The sequence below is a fragment of the Uloborus diversus genome, chromosome 3 (assembly GCF_026930045.1).
Source record: "Uloborus diversus isolate 005 chromosome 3, Udiv.v.3.1, whole genome shotgun sequence".
Classification (NCBI taxonomy): Eukaryota; Metazoa; Arthropoda; class Arachnida; order Araneae; family Uloboridae; genus Uloborus; species Uloborus diversus.
Window position 1 is genome coordinate 205,231,797 of NC_072733.1, and position 18,078 is coordinate 205,249,874.

Consider the following 18,078-nt stretch of genomic DNA (forward strand, 5'->3'; position numbering starts at 1 on the left):
CCACATTCAGTGGCATTCAAACATAATCAATATCAGAGGATAGTATTCTTTGAAAAAAGCATCTTATAGTTATATACTAATATACTAGAAATTTTCATCATTCAGTATTTATATAAGCATGGCAAGGAGAGGATAAAAAATGTTTAATGGAACAATTTTCAGCACTATACCTTTATATTTTATGTTGCCCAAGTGAAGTAAAGCACTTAAAATTTTCAAAATTTCCCATATTTCTTGGTCTGAAAACATTAAAACTTTCATAGCTGAACGGATATCTGAAAATTCTGTGGCATCATCTCTGCCTTCACATGTGATGCAGCCTCCCTATGAAGATTGGGAAAAGAAAAAATCGAATCAGAATAAGATTTGACTCACAAGTTCCATAGACAAAGATATTATAAAGCTTAAATTGCAAATAGCTCACTTCATAGCAATAGGAAAAACTGTTACTAAATTATGAAATGATAGTGGTTAGTTTATTACACTGGTAATTAATTCTATTAGAAAAAGCAAAAAATTCATGAGCCCCACAACAGCTATTTATTACCCAAATAACTTAAGTTATTAAAAAATTAAATTTTACAGATAGTTTTTTTTTTTTTAATTGCAGGCACTTTTTTTTTTCAAACAACAAATGGAAAAAAATCTGGGTACATATTTTTTTTTAATTGGAAGATAAATCATTTTTGTTGTTGTTTAAATCACTAAATTATTTTCACAAAAAATAATTAGTTGGAGAGTAGCTACAGATAAAATCATTAAAATTTTATACTGAACAATGTAAATGAAGGCTTGTTTGTAAGATTTTTTCAATTTCATTTTATTAAGATTTGGTCTGGTCTCAGGAAAGAAATTTCTCTATTGGAAATAGTTCAAAGAAGGGCTACTAGACTAGTAAGGGGACTTTCATATTCAGCTTATCATAGACTTAAAAAGCTTAATGTGTATAACCTGGAACAAAAGAAAGTCAAAGGGGACATGATTCAGTGGCTTAAATTTATCAAACTGAAAGATGTTAATGCGAAAAATTTTTGCACAGAAAGCAGGACAAAGGGTCATTGTTTTAAAACTCTTAAAATCTCAGGTTAACCTGGAAATTAGGAAAAATTACTACTTTAGTAAGGTTGTGGGCACTTGGAACAGCTTACTGGAAGTGGCGGTAATGAGCAAAGGGGTGGATAGCTTTAAGAGGATCATTCATCTTCATTGAGGACTAATAAACAGACTAAGATCAGCCTAACTGAGCCCAGAGCCTGCTGCTGGTCTTCATATTTGTATTCCCATGCATTAAATTTGTGCTGTCTATGTGCCTATTAATTAATGTCAAAAAATAGTCGGCAGTAATCACATGAAAGTTTGAATTAGTTATTTTATAGCAATGAAAATAAATTACAGTGAAATCTCTAGCCAGAAAATAGTTCAAAATGTAGCAACGTCATCACTTAAGAGATGGTATATGAACATTACTAGTAGTTGCTTTTTTATGTATAGATGCACCAAAAAGTAAATTAGAAGTTTAATCATTTAGAAAGGGACAAAACTAGAATGTAAATGAACACTAAAATTTGAAAATCTAATATACAATAGAGATAAGTTTAAACAAATTTAGAAACATATAACCAAAATTAAACACCTGAATGTGGGAAAGAAAGAGTGATGATCATTTATGTCATATATAGAACCTAACCTTGAATCAATTAAAGTGCTTAAAAGTATTGTCAGTAAGTTACCCCCCATTAGCCAGGGCTAAGGCAGAAATACATGAAATACATTGCCAACTCGATTAAATCAAGATTCATTTTTTTTCTCCGTTGAAATGGATATTTTGTTGTATTGGTATTCATTGTAATGGGATTTCACTGTACAATGTTAAATTTTGCTTTACTTTGCAGAAAGAAAAATTTCATCTGGAGTTTTTATGTATCGATTGACATACTTTTAAGACATGAAATACACCGCCAACTCAGTCATTCCAGCCGAGGACTGCAGTGCAAAAAAATTTAATCTTGGTTTAATTTCAATTAATCTCAATACAGCAAACAAAATTAAGGGCCTTGTGAACTTCATTGTAACAGGATTTTCCTATATACACTGCTTGACAATTGCTAAGGCGCAATTACGTTTTTTGTAATAGTTAAGAATAGACAATGATTAAAGAAACAAAATTAAGTGCATAGTAGGGAGGATGTGCCTTTATTATAAGTACAAAATAGCACAGATATTATTGAATCGATGAAGTAATAACTTTAAAAAAAAATCCTACTTAAATGATTTTCAAACAGCCACAACAGATTGATCTAGGTGAGAATGATGGAGACATAAGTAACTTACTATGACGTGTGATTACCACAAGCACTTATGCACATTTTGCATGTTTTCCATACTCCCCACTAAACTATCGAGGAGTGCTTGGGGGATATTTCCCCCCTCCTCTCTCAAGGCGGATTGAGTTCTTGTACTATTCTAGGAGGGTCGGTTCTTTGCGCAACATGTCTGCCAAAAGCATCCCAGGCTTGTTCAATTGGATTTAAGTTGGGAGAGTAAGCAGGCCATTCCATATGAAGAATGTTTTCAGTTTGCAGTGTGTCTGATATTTCAATGCTCCTGTGTGACCATGCATTGTCGTCCATAAAGAGAAAGTCTGGACCTACAGCCCCCTAAAAAGATGAACATGATCCAGTATAACTTCTCTGTAATACCTTTGCAATGTAACACTTCCTTGTTCAGACGTGTGCAGTGGTTTTCTGCCATTGTGCATGATGCCTGCCCACACCATCACGCCTGAGCCGTGCCGATCACGTTCACAGACAAATTTTTGTGCATAACGTGCTCCATGCTCTCTCTACAGTAGTTGGTGACCAGACTCACTTGTCACACTGAAACGAGATTTGTTGGAGGATATCTTCTAGCCCAATAATGATGATCCCAACCAACATGTTCCTTACACCAAGCGTAATCACTCTCAACGATGGCGCAGTTGAAGAGGGATGCAATGCAGTACAGGCTTACGTGCATACAAACCAACATTATTTAATCGCTGTGAGATGGTTCTTGCAGAAACATGCGTACAGGTTGTGGTTGCAAGATTTGCAGCTATGTCCAGGAGTGAAATTTCTGTTCCTTTATGCTACGAGGGCTACATAGCGATTCTCTGAAGGTGTAGTGTTCTACCACCATCCCAGGCATGCTTTCACAAAACATTTCCACCTTCAGCGGCCTTCTTTAATCACAAGATGACTTTTTGATACACCCGTTGCAGCAGTTACAGTGGTGACACTTTGACCTGCTTCCAGACGTCCAACCGCTCCTCCACAAATGTAGGTACTCAAATCATGTCTTGCTGATGTTTTACTCTTAAATATTTCAGGAACCAAACAGAACTTCAGAGAAAAAACTTTTTCAACATCCATCAATATTTTTGTTAAACATAAAACAGCGTGAATTTTGGTATAAATGTTGGGCTTGTATGCACTGTCTTTTATACACATAACGAGTCTTGATCTACCATGCCATCTGAACTTAAGTTTATTTCCATTAGTCAGCTATCTCAGGCACAAATTTGCATAAATCACTTGTTCCTTAGCAATTATCAAGCAATGTATAAATTTCTCCAAGATATTACAATACTGAGGAGTAAATGTATTATCAAGTATTAGTTTTAAAATAATGATATACTCTAGATAACTAACTTAAATACGAAAAGTAGTAGCAATAAGCTGAAAATTTCAATATACCTGAGTCAAATAATTATATTTTGATGCATCACTCATGTCCAATTTTTGTTTTTCTTCCCTTGATAGACCCGCTAACATACAATAGAAAATATGATAATTCCTTTCATCAGAAGCCTGAAATAATATAATAGTTGAAATAATAAAGTAAACAATTTAAAGTGCCACAGAATTAATCCAATAAATGAATGAGCATTATATGAGAAATTATAAATACATCAGATGTACATAATACATATAGCAATAAAAAATAAAATTGAGATAAAAATGTAAAATGTCCATACACGTAGCAATTAAAATTCAAGCTGAGATAATGCATTGTGAACAGAAATATGATATTAAGACCTAGACTGAAACTTGCTTTTTTTTTGGAAAAAACCAACTTGCATATCCAATTTTTTTTTTTTTTTTTAATCTTTACTAACACAAGGATGTTTAAAGTCAGAAACTAGAACAAAAATAATGTAACTATATATTTTCTAAAATGGAAGTACTTTAGTGATCAATAAAGAATTGCTTGTTTCTTTGCACTCAGTGGCGTTCTGCTTCATTTTTCAGAACCATCCAATAAACAAATGTGTGTACAGTTGTACATGTGTCACCCTATTTGCTCAAGAACTGCCGGAAGTTAGGAGTTGAGAGAAGAACCAAAAAACCAATTAGAGAGATAGTAATTTATAAAGAAATCTATTTAGCCCAGTCTCATCTTTGTAAGACTCAAATTTGGTAGTTAGTTAGAAGGACAATTTCATTTTGCTAATTTGGTGCTGAAAACATGCTTGCAGTTGAAATTTTTGTACCAATAAAAAGAGGAGACTATGTAGAGTGAAATTGAAATTGATGTTTTTCTTCTTTTTGTAAATATACTAAGATTCTTTTTTTGAGCAATCAAGGACTAAGAATGACATCCTGCTTTTTTTCCAAAGCCATCCAAACAAACATTTGTATACTTGTATGAAATGAATCTCAGACTATCTCCTTAAGAATGGACAAGAGTTCATGGTCAAGACACATATTGAATAATTTGGAATTTTCCCAAGGAGCCCATTTAGCCTGGTATCACTTTTGTAGGGCTGTAATAAAGGTATACTAGTTTTAAAATGCAAATAACATACATTCTCAAATTTGGTAGTGAAAACATACTTGCATAGTTAAAAGATTTGTGTCAATTGAAAGAGCATACTTTTTTGTATAAAATAAAACTTGTTAGGAGCTTGTAAATTAATAAGAATGGAATTATAACTTATTTTAGAACAAAAGAAAAGGCTATCTCCCTAGTGCAACTTCTTCACACTCGTTAGAAACTTATTTTATTTTTGCAGACGATTAAAATTGTTTTTAGCCCACATTGTGGTTTTTTTGGTAAATATTGGATTGAAACTTTTTCCTTGGATTTTAATAAACATTTCACTTTTTGCTTTTATTCTAATTGATATTTTTAGAGAAATTTTTGACGTTGTTTAGGAATAATTGTCCTTATGCTGGAGAGGATTTTATGGAACAGATATCCTTATTTCAATGGAGATCTTTTGGACTTTTGTCTTTAGTCTGATATGGCTTTTAGTGGGAGTTAAGGTTATTTTAAAAATTTTCTTTATTTTAACAGGTTTTTTTATAATATTTTCTTTGATAGGGAAACATAATTGGGATTTTTTAAAGGACAATTAAGGTTATTTGAAACTTGCTGCCTTTATTCAATCAGGGAGGTTTAGGGGCTGGTATCTTTATTCTAAGGAGAATTTATTAAATTTTTTTCATTTAATTTTTGATTGCATAAAAATGGCTTTTTATACTATTTTTCAAATGATAGTTATGCCTTATTTTAATAGTTACATAACTGCACACATTCCCAACAATAGATTTTTTTTTTCAATGATAGTTTGATACATAATATCTGAAGTTTTCCAATTCATAAAAGTTCTTTTTGCAAAAATATCAAGCATGAACAAGAATAACTTAAAAGATAGTGTGAAATTTATATGCACTTATAACTTTTAGAAACACAGAATAATCAACTAGATAGAATAGAAAGTTGATATCTGTAATTTCATTTAACACTAAAGAATTTTGAAACAAAAGTGTCACAATGAATTTATTTGACAAGAAAAAAGATAAATCTTTCTGAGCATCATTTATTATTATCTATCTTCTATTTATAAATTGGTTAATGGTAAACATTTTACAACAGCTGCAACATTCAAAATGAACTACACAAATCAATAAGCAAATAAATGAAAACATAAAGCTTTTCTAACCTGTCCAACAATTCTAGATTTTTCTAAAAGATATTGATCAATTCTTGCACCTTCAATGATTCCAGATTTGTTGAAATGAATATCTATATATTTTCCAAATCTACTGGAGTTGTCATTTCGAATGGTTTTTGCATTCCCAAAGGCTGAAACGTAAAAAATACTTTTGTGAATCACTTAATGCACATTAAAGACGAAAACAAAAATGTTTATAGGAACAATTTCAATACAATAAAGAACAACTTGAATTACTATTTATAGTATATTTATGAGATTGACCACTCTGCTTTGCAAAAGGAATTGAACTTTTAATTAATTAAATTGTTAGCCTGGGCAGAAATATTTAAAAAGATGTCTGAAAATCCTTCAACATACAGTTAATAAAATAAAAAACTTTCAATGACTGTTTGTTGTTTTTAACTAAACATGTTAGTTTTGTAACCATTCAGTTTGGTAGAGTGATGAACCAGATGTTAAACAGTGCAGAATATCATGAGTGAAGGATTTTTATGGTTGGAAAATCCAGTTTTAGAAGGCTGCATTTGATTTGCATCTCTTTTGGAAAAGAGCAGCATAAAATATGAATGAATCATCAACAATTTAAATTGGAATATTTAAGAATTTTGAACTAATTTTTTCATAGAATGGAAGGACAAACTCTTAAAATGTGTATAGGCCTTTTTTTTTTCGCTATTCAGAAAAAAAATAGGGGACGGGATAAAATATGAGCAAAGATAAACTAAAGAGTTCAACTAGCATGAATGTCTTCTAACCACTTTCACTAACATCTGTTATGCCGTTAGATAGAACAGAACAGCCAATTTATACTCTCCGAAGCTCCTATGCATGCAGAAAAAATTTTGAGTTTGTTTCTGTCTAAAAACTTACACTATTAACATTTTGCGAATGTCTTAAAAGGAGAGCACATGGACTTGGGAAATGGATATTAGTAAGAAAATTTTTTGGACTCTAGTACATACTAAAGGTGATTGATAGACAAAGTAAGAAAGTGCATTCTCCAGTCAATTCGAATAAAGAGCTCTAAAACTTTCAGCACAGTTAATGTACAGAGATTACAGTAAATGTTTTTAACAAAATAACAGCAATAGCCATACTGTGCTTAAATGGGAGCTTGGGTTTGATACTTACAAAAAACAGTTACAATTCAAATGGCTACAGTAACAGTTGTGATTACAAATGAATTGAAAAAAAATTCAAATAAAATATAAGGTTAATTAAACATTTTACGACAATGAGCAATTATTAATGAAAATTTAGAGGAATCATATTTTTGTATAATAGATGTAATAACTATATTAGTTGTGCCAAGAAACACACCAAAAGATCCAACACAAGCTGTTTTATCTGTTGGCAAAAAACACTGCAGCTCAAGCTGTTAATTTGTTGAGAGTATTGCTGAAATTTCTGAATGTAAGCTGCTACATAGTTTGAGGGATTTTTTTACTTGAAATTGACTAGGATACTTGATTGCTTTGTCTGTCAATAATCCTACAAAGTTTCATCTGAACGTCCATATCAAAAACATGCGGCTGTTTTTTAGATATTGGCAAGACCTATTTTATGGCAAATACTGGGCAACGTTCATATAAAAAAAATTAAAGACAGAGGTCTCGGAACTAACTTCAACTTAGTATGGTACGATAAAATTATTATAATTATGGCAGATTTGTGAAAAATATTGACATTAAAGGTTTTGGTCTCCTTTTATCTCAAGAAAGATGTTTCTTTATTGGAAAGCATTCAAAGAAAGGCTATTGGGTTAGTGAGAGGACTTTCATTATGAGGAGATATGATTCAGTTGTTCAAATTTATCAAAATAAAAGATGTTAATGGGTTAAAGCAGGACAAGGGGTCATTATTTTATGCTATTCAAGTCTCACGCTAATCTAGAAATTAAGAAAAATTATTACTTTAGTAATACTTTAGTAGTTAACAGCTTACTGGAAAAGCTGTAATGAGTAATGCAGTTGATAGTTTTAAGAGAGCCAATGGTCTTCATTGGTCACTAATAAACAGACAAGGACCAGCCTATCTGGAAAGTACCAGCCTATCTGGATACTGAGCCAGTTGATGGTCACCATGTTTGTATTTGTATTCTCTACCTTAGCATTGGAAAGGATATTCCTGCCATACTGGTTCCAGTGCCGCTGATAAAAGACAATATTTAAAATAATATTTTTATAAAAACCCAGCATCTAGCATAAAGCCCCTAGCATTCAATTAAAGTTTTGTGCTTTCAAGTCAAATTATGTCAAGCCAATCATGAATTGTGATAGACTACTTCACTTGTTGGGTTTCCCTCTACTTGCTGGGTTTCTTGTTTCTACAAATGGCTCCTATCACAGTACTAATTTTGAAAATCATAATTTGAATTCAAGACATCAAAACTCAACTGAATGCAAGGGACTGAGTGTTGGATGCTCCTTTTGTCTAAAGAGGATGGTATAAAGTCAAAAGGGTCAGGTATAAATAAAATTGATTCTGGGGACATAGATGCCACTGCCTAAGAGGAGAGACATGCTTGCAGAAGCCCATAGGCCAGAGGAGTTTGCATCATAAACGTAAAAAAAAAGGAACATTATCAATGGTCAAGTGAAAACAATAAGCATTTGATTGTCCAAAAAATACAATGCATCACATACAAGAAAAAGAACATTTTTAGATTTTTCTCATACCCTCTAGTATTGGATTAGCTTCCAAGATCTGTTGTTCTATCCAAGAATGTTGCCCACTAATTGCAGCTAGGTACTGAAGAATTAGCTTTGTACTTTCAGTTTTTCCTGCACCACTTTCTCCACTGAAAAAAAAAAGGTTAAATCTTACATATTTTATTTTAAAACAGAATAGTGAAATGATCATATGTAAATTATTTCAAACCTTATAATGATACACTGATCTTGCTTGTACCTCTTCATATTATTATAACTATTATCACCTATTGCAAAAATGTGAGGAGGTAATTCTCCAATTTTTTTATCTTTGTAAAGTTTGATTTGTTCAGCTGTGTATATAGGAAGAATTTGATAAGGATTAACAGCAACCAAAATGGAGCCAGTGTAGGTCTGAAATAATAAAAAAAGCATTTTTAAACCCATAACTCAAGTTTACATATTTACGAAAATGTCAAAAATTTTAACAACAAATTTTTGAAAGAAAAAAATTCTTACATAAATAAGATTTTCATTGTAGCGAATTAAAAGATTTCTTAAAATGCCTGCCTCATGAAGATCTCCTAAGGATATCATGTCCTCCACACCTTGAACAGATGTTGGATGCATAGCTTTAATTCTCCTTTCTGGAGTAAGCCATTGTTCCTAAAAAACAAAGAGAGACCCATTGGAGGTAAATATGAAACAGAAAAAAAGAGCTGTGACTTACAGAAGGTATTTAAGTCTGCTAATGTAAAATATATACCTTTCCATCATCATCATTCACTTGTATCCTTCTCCCTTCCGCAGAAGTAACCCTCGCTCCTATGGCAACATCAAATTCCCGTTTTGTCTGGGGCTCTATCCAAATATAATCACCCTAAAATTTAAACAAACATTTAAAATTAAGTCTCAGAATAATAGGAAACACAAGTAGAAGAACACTAAAAACAAACATAATCCTGAAATTTTTGCAGTTTTATGCATCAAATGTTACATTGCAATTTTTGTGCAATTATACGTTGTGATTTCTGATTTTAACCATGGTAAGTGTTACGAATTTTTATTTCAAATTTGAAAAATGAAAATAATGCGTTTTAGAAAGTCAAATGATACCATCCTTTGCTGTTCTCAAAAAAGCTGATTTTTTTTTCCCCCAAATTAAATTCAACTAAACAACAAACGCTATTCTTGATCTTGCATTATTTCATGAAGTACCAGTCAGAAGCAAATTCATGAAACATAGGTTCAGTATTTTTCATGTAAAAAGTTACTTTTTTTAGCTCACAGAATCAAGTAAACTTCTCACTGACTTATCATTTGGTTTAAATATTCTACTTAAGCTTCATTTACAAATGAACAATCCAAAAACCCTTACTAACATTTTGTTAAAATGAACTTACATCAAAGTGTCAGAGGAGAATCTACTTTCACAAGAAATTAGATCTTCCTCTTTTTTAAGCTTTTTTTTTTAAATTTAAATCCTTTTATTTTAGTTTTATATTTAAAGATTTTCTCTTTTAAATAATGAAATAAACAACAAACACAAACTGGGTTGAAAGTAACTGTTACCATAGAAGAAATTACATGTTTGTGTTGAATATTCTGTATCTCAGAGCCAGAGCTCATCAGTGCATTGTATGGAGAAGCCTATCCCGCATCGAGCCATGTGAACGTAATTCTTTTAAAAAATCCTTTTGAATTTTTTACCAGGGTTAAAAGAGCGCGTGTCCCATCCTTTGCATGCGCCAGAAAAAATTTTTTCCTCTCTACTGCAAAATTATCATAATGTGCCTTATGTTTCTCTGGCTCTAAAGTACAATATTAATGATTAACATCAAGATAAATTCAAACAATCTAAATGATTGCCATTGTCAGAAAATTCTTGTATTCACACAGAAGCAAAAGACATGTAAAACACAGGGATTAAAGTCAGTCAGTGTTGGAGGAACAGAAGCAGTGCTAACGGCCCCTTAGAAATTAGAACTTCCTTGCTTTTAGTACTTTTTTCTTTGTAAAAATGTAAAAACATTTCTTCTCCAGCCATTAATGAATAAGTTATCAAAAATGTCAAATTTTAATAACTGTAATCGGAACTGAAATCCGCTTCCCTGGGGAAAATATCTGAGCCCCCCCCCCCTTAAAATCTTGCATATGGGTGCCCTTGTTACCGATGGACATTTTTTGTGGACAGTTCATTTTACTCGGAGATAAAACTGTTCATCTTCCAATGTGGATTACAACCTATTTCGCAATTGTCGATTACCATTTTCCCCTTTTTTCCCCAAAAACATTCATTAGCAAGAAGTAAGTAATTTTTTTTTTCTTAATGTAATAACAGATTACAATGAGTGTATTAGCAGTAATATTTTTGAAATAAATAGGTAAGCATTTCTTTTGTTTTTTCACAGTATCATTCATTCACAGTTGTTAGGAATAACAGCTAACACAAATAAATTTGCGGATTTTTGTCACTTTGTATTAACCTAGTTCAACTGTATTAACGAGTTGATGTCGATAAAGAAAATGTTATAGTGAGTCTCTGATAAGTTGAAGTTTGATCTTGACAGTAGTTACTTCTTTTCTAACGGAGACTCTTTACTTTTTTCAAGGAAAATGGGGGGGGGGACCACTGAACTGAAATATTATTGAACTGTTGGCTCTCCTTGCCTCAAAAAATGTGCAATGTGGCCCTTGAGTCAAATAGGTTGGAGACCATGATTTAAAGCACAATTAACCACAAAATCTTGTGGAATCCTAGGTTGTTTTTAAAAAACATAAATTGAAAAATGCAAACATTTAAATTAATCTATGTCCTTCAAAGTCTAACAAATATTTTAATTAATTGAAAAATACAATGATGCAAGCAATACTGAATTAGATCACAATATAATTCAAAAAAACTAAATGGCATTATTTGTTTCTTCTTAATACAGTTATTAGTTTTAATTATTAAATTTCAAATATTTATACCATGAGAAATTAATTCTTTCTATTTTTAGTAATATACAATGATGTTGTAAAGCAATTATGATCATATGCTTCATTTTGTTGAATTTCGTTACTATTACAACAAAAAATTGCCTGAAACTAGTCATATCAGAGTATAACTGGCATTTCCTCTGGATAATGATTATATGATTAATATACAGTTATATTTTAATTATATGATTAATTAGAAAACATTTTACTAAATACAATAAAAGAATAAATATTGTAACTAAACAATTATTTGATTGAATTATGTGATAATGTTTTGTACCATAGCAATGATGTTACATATTAAACAAATGTAAAATGAGTGAATTTTTATTTTGTCCAATTTCTTCCGGCCTCCTCAGGGTTCATACTGTACTTTGAAAATTAAAAGTAAGGAGTTTTGCAGGAGTTCATTTTACTTTTAAAGGACTAGTTTCTTGTTTAAGAAGGCATTTTTAAAAACGTATTTCAGAAAAAATATGTACAACTTTAATATTATTTATTTTTGCTTTCATACAATATATTGAATGCACAAATATACTAAATTTATAGTAAAATATGCATTTATTACTGCTTCTTAGATGTGAGCCGTCTCCAAATCAAATTCAAATACGGGGGAGGGGGATTAAAATATGTTTTATATTGAAAATTAATAAAAAAAATAAGTGATATTGATTGAAAATTAGTATTTTCTCAGAAACAAAACATGTACTAACAATTTCCTAACCAAAAAAAATAACTTAAAAAAATAAAATAATTGCTAAAATAAGAATTATAATAAGCCGACTGAAAGTAGTCGAGACCAAAATAACTCCCAACTATCAAAATAATTGAAATATTTAAAGGATACAAAAGGACTAATTTCAAACACAACAAACAATTTTCGGCAAAGCTTGTGTTTGATTTTGGCATAGAAACATATGAGATTGAAATACAGAAAATTCAATTTAAATATTAGGGGATCTTTTTGAAAAAATTGTACAAATTATTTTAATCTTCAAAATAGATCAAAATTTTGTAGACTATTTCAAAACTTTTGTGTGACTCTGCGCTGATAAACATAGAAAACTGACAAATTTTAAGATTTTTTTTCTAAAAAGTATGAAAATTATAATTCTGGAAAATAGTGGTACCACTGTTAAGCTATTAAGTTGCTTTTTCATCTATTGTATAAAATATGTCATGTTTATTCATGTTAAGTAATTAATATCTACAAACTTTTAAAATTAAAAAAAAAACAATTTAAATTTTAAAAAAAAGTCCGATTTTTTTTAAATAAAAAAAATTACAAACCCCGCCAACTACAGATGTTATGTATGTATTATAACACTTAAAGAAATTGAAACAAAAATTAATTTCAGCCAGCGATTCCGTGCTTAACTTTCTGACATTTGACACTCTTAAAGAGCATGAATTTCGTTAAAAACTCTTCAATTTAATGATTTTAATAAAAATACAAATGAAATTAATTTCTTTGCCTCTTCACAAGGCATAGTAAGCATCATAAATGCCAAAAAAATCTTATTCCCGTGGCGGATGCAAAAAGTATGCGATTTTCAAAGTGAACACGATAAAAATATAAAGAACGGCTCATAAAAGAATTTATTTAAGTAAATTACTTTAGAATTGCATTTTAGAGCTCTACAATAAACGTATTATTAATAACAATCGATGTAATTTAAGCAAAAATAAAAAAAAACAGCGATTTAGATTTTAACTTTTAGACTCTCATAAAGGACACAGAATTTAGCTTGAAAATTTAACTTTGTTATTTTTATAGGAATAAAAAGAAATTTCATTTATTTGCCCTCCAAAAAAGCATAATCAGCATCAAAAATTAAAAAAATCAATTCTCATATCAGATGCAAAGATTAGCATCCGATGATTTGAAGCATTAATCAAAATGAAAGCATCAAAAGTCTAAAAACTGCAAATAAAAGAATTTATCAAAGCAAAAATATTTAGAATGGTACTTTAACAAGCCTACAAGGTGTTAACTTGTCAATGATTATCGGCATAATCGTCAGAAATTTGGAAAAAAAATTCGAATGTGGGGAAGAAAATAGTCTACCGAAAAAAATTGGATTTCCGGTAAAAATTCGGTAAACGTAATTACTCGTATCGGATTGGCGATAGAAGAAAATCTTTAAGGTCATGTAGAATAAAGAAATAAGGAGTTTTTAAGGAGATAATAGCAAAATTCAGGAGTTTTAAGGGCCCTTTAAAAGCAGGAGTTTATAAGGAGTTTGTAAGGAGCGTACGAACCCTGATCCTGGACTTTTTACAAAAATGTAGACAAAATACCAATCCTGACTAGGATCTGCATCTCTAATAGTGGTTGAGAAGTAATTTTTGGAAAGAGTGTTCTAAACTCAGGACTGATTGCAATGAGTAGACAACAGAGTGTGTAGATGAGTTGAAGCTCTGTCAGTAAACTCTAAATAATCGTACTCACCATTCAGAACCCTAACTGTATAACACAAAGTCATAACCACACAAGAATACCTCTTTTGATAGCAACTCCCCCCCCCCCCAAAAAAAAAAAAACAAAGAAGGACTTGGATATGTAATTTTTATCACTGCACAAGGTATATGGGGATATGTTCTTCAAGATTCACATTGGTGCATGCTGGAAGCTTGGTATGAGCATGTTGCTAAGAAATGAAGAAACCAATAGATTATACAAGCAGAAAAGGCTCCCAGAAAATGAAGTAATGCACATGTATATAACTTATGCACGTAACTACATTGAGCAATTTAGCCCTCAAATTCTAACCTGAGGGTCAGCTTATATGGGGGGGGGGGGGATTTCTGAAAATCTTTCTAGAACAACTTGGAAAAAAAAATGAAAACCTGGCTATTTTCTTGATTTTAAGTCAACTCAGAGTGGCTACAAAAACTGGAAAATAAAATTCCTTGACTGTTCCCTGACCAAGTTCATCAAATTTCCCTCATTTACTTACTAATTATAATGGTTCCCTTCATTTGCCCTCACATGAAAACCAAAGAAAAAAACTGCCTTTCTTTATATTAAATTAATTGCAAAACCGTACATATAAATTCCAGTTTAAAAAAAATAATAAAAACTGTATACTAAATTACTTATTTGGAAATATATATATATATATACAGGAGTTAAATTTTAACACTGTTTCTTGATTGATTTTGAATTTTGAACTTCGTCACTATCCTGTTTACTTGATTCAACGGGATTCAATTTGAAACGGACTATTTTCATTTATTTTCCCCCTGCGGGATTTTATTGAGCGCTAATTTGATGACATTGGTTTTTGAATTAGGAAAGCAACGGACGTCAATTCCCGTAATGAGAGTGCTGTAAATGAACAAACAACAGGAATTTCGTGCAAAACAGAAGACTACGAATATTTAACGGATGTGCGCACAAAACGGCTAAAGATTTCAGTTTTGAATACGCTTGACATCTTTATACGAGAAACGAGAACAAATCCACAATAGAATTCCTATTGTTATAGAACCAGAGAAATCATGCTTGATGGTGAAGAAGGGGCGGATTTTTGGTGGGAAATAAATTATCTGTACTTATCTACCTTTTCCCTTTTTTTAATTCCGACTTCAAAAAATATTTATTAATTTTTTTATGGGATATAACAGCATGTAGAAATGTAAATGTTAAGGGAAAGGAAAGACTCATAAGCGCCCATATGGGGGGGAGGGCAAGTAGGGGCTGAAGCCCCCCCCCCCCCGCCCCTAGAAATGAGAACTTCTTTGCTTTTAGTACTTTTTCTTTGAATAAATGTAAAAACATTTCTATTCCAGCAATTAATGAATAAGTTATTAAAAATGTCAAATTTTAATAACTCTAATCTGTACAGAAATCGGTTTCTATGCGGAAAATATCCTGCTAAACCATGGTGAAAATATCTGAGCGCCCCCCCCCCTTTTAAAATTTTGCATATGGGAGCTCATGTCATCATTGCTAAAAATATCGCTTGCCGACGTAACTAGGCAGAAAATTATAATTTTTTATTTTGTCATCAGGATGAAGCAAGAATTTGTTTTTGGCGCATTATGGCGCGAATTTTCTTTTTCTGGACTGTTTTTTAATCCACTAAAACCATACCGATGTTCTAAATTTCAATAAACGTTTGAACGCATACCCAGGTGTAAATGTTTTTGTTGATTCAGAGACATTAATTTTTTTTTTGTCTTGAATTAAGAACATTTGAAGTATTATTTTTTGTATTTTGCTTTAACACAAATGAAAAACTTAAATTTCTAAATAGGGAAGTTTTCGATTTTTCAATTTTATTTTTATATGATATAACATGTATGAACATCATAGGTGAAAAAAATTTTGCGATACGATAAGTAGTTTTTTTAAAATCAATTTTTAAAGTTCAAGCTCTTGTGACGTCAAATGGCATAGGAAGTGACGTCATCCCCTCTTCCGATAGGGGAGAAGCGAAGGTCACGCATTCGACTTCGAAGACGAAACGTAAAAGGCTTTGTCCTCGCATTTAACTCCTCGCGTTTCTGGAACATTAAACCTCTCATCCTCTCGAAAATATTCGAATATCTCATTGGTGTTACTTGAGGAAGATTACTTAGATTGTGCTTTAACGAATCCGGCCTCCATAGTGTGTTCAAAAGGCGGAAGGCTGCCCATTCGCGCCTTGTGACGTAGGCTCGCGACGTTTCAGAAGCGCGCACTTTTGCGCGTGGATTTTTAAAAATTCATTAAAAATCAACCACGGTGTTTTAAAATTCGGCGATGGTGAATTTTTTAGTTTTGAGGGTCAATTAACAATATCCAATTGCCAAAATATGAACATTTAATAGGTTGCAACTTCCCTATTAAAAGAAAGTGATTATGTGTTGCACACAATGGCTGAACCAAACTTTTTAGATTCTGCGAAGGAATCAAAAAGATTTTCAACAAATAGGAGCTGTAAATGGAATAGAACTAGAGAAAAGCTCAGGAAGCAAAATATGATGAACTGTAAGAGACGAAATTAAAAAATAGACTAGGGTTGGTTGGGGTAAGTGGAGACTCCTTTTGAGAACAGTGCGTTTTCGAAACCTTATACAAAAGTTTTGAAACAAAAAAAAAAAAATAAAATAAACTTATTGTCTTATTTTAGCTTGGACATTACCAATGAACAAAAGTTCACCATTATTTTCTAAAATAATGCTTTAAATATTCTTAACGATTATATTTTTAAAAGAAGTCGTATGGGTGTCCCACTTACCCCATAAAAAGGGGTAAGTGGGCCACCTCCTTTTTACTTAAATTTAAATCAAGCAAAAAGGGGTAAGGAGGTTTTACTAGATAAAGTATAAATTTTTAGTATGAATTACTTTTTTGTAAACGCATCTATTTACGAGATATTTATTGTCTTTTAAATGTGTATGACAGACATTTTTTACGCAAAAAACAAAACAATTACATCAGTGAAATTTATTGAAAGTCATTGATATATTGAATATCATCAATATATTGACATATTGAAAGAATACTGATAGGTACATATTTTACTTTTAACAAATGAAGGTGTGTTGAAAAAATGTAAAACGGTTGTTTAAGGTCAATTCCGGTAAATTAGGCAAAACTATAAACTGAAAAAGAAATTGGAAACACTAAATGGCTGCATCTGTTTTAAGTGTGCTAAGGAAGAACTAACATCATACTGGACTTCATCCTAAATAATAATCCCAACACATCCTCTGTACCAGTGGTTGGAAAAACTACATTTTTTTGTAGCGAACTACAACTACAACTACTTTGTTACAAATGTAAACTACAACTACTTTTTTCAAAATGTAGCAACTACAAACTACTTTTGAAATGTAGTCGCTACTTCGCTACTTTCCAAAAAATAAGTAAATACAAAGCATACACAATAGGTTGTCCCTCAAAAAATGAAATTCAATTTTTCAAGTCGCATACACTCTTGTATATTTCCTCTTGTATCAAAACAATCGTGAAAAAAAGTTTCATATAATTTGCACAACGGCAATCAGTGCCGACTTGCACCTGAAAGTGTAAAACAGTACTTGTATGCTATTATGCTATAGGTCAAATCGAAAAAAAAAAACTTTTTTTAGAAACTCGAAATTTTTGTTGATAAAACGTTGCCCCATGTACCCAACACCTCACATGTACCACAAAAACATTTATTCAAATTAAAAAACATTTAGATATTCCATACTTAACCTAAAATTTATAATTTTATTTAGAAAATTGATTTTTTTTTCAGTTATCTTTCAAAAAATTACATATAAATTTAAATAGAATATCAAATTCAAAAATTACTGGCGAACACATTTACAGATCAACAATTACAAACGAATAATAAAAAAAAAATAATATGTTTTAAATGAAAAATTTAACTCAACCTGGAAAAAATCCATATCTTTGAGTACTATGTGGGAGACTTAAAAATTGCAGGAAAACAAAAATTTCTC

The 18,078-nt window shown here is 31.2% G+C and overlaps 1 protein-coding gene across 1 annotated transcript in view; it reads right to left on the reverse strand.

Annotated features, from left to right (window-relative positions):
- Window positions 1-18,078, reverse strand: part of LOC129219396 (myosin-VIIa-like) — a 157,636-nt gene that overhangs the window by 88,426 nt on the left and 51,132 nt on the right. The window contains exons 3-9 of the mRNA XM_054853784.1: window positions 9,419-9,532; window positions 9,172-9,318; window positions 8,882-9,066; window positions 8,680-8,801; window positions 5,987-6,129; window positions 3,735-3,848; window positions 171-324 (exon numbers count right to left, since the gene is read on the reverse strand). Of these exons, the coding sequence (XP_054709759.1) occupies window positions 171-324; window positions 3,735-3,848; window positions 5,987-6,129; window positions 8,680-8,801; window positions 8,882-9,066; window positions 9,172-9,318; window positions 9,419-9,532 (979 nt within the window). The remainder of the gene's footprint in view (window positions 1-170; window positions 325-3,734; window positions 3,849-5,986; window positions 6,130-8,679; window positions 8,802-8,881; window positions 9,067-9,171; window positions 9,319-9,418; window positions 9,533-18,078) is intronic.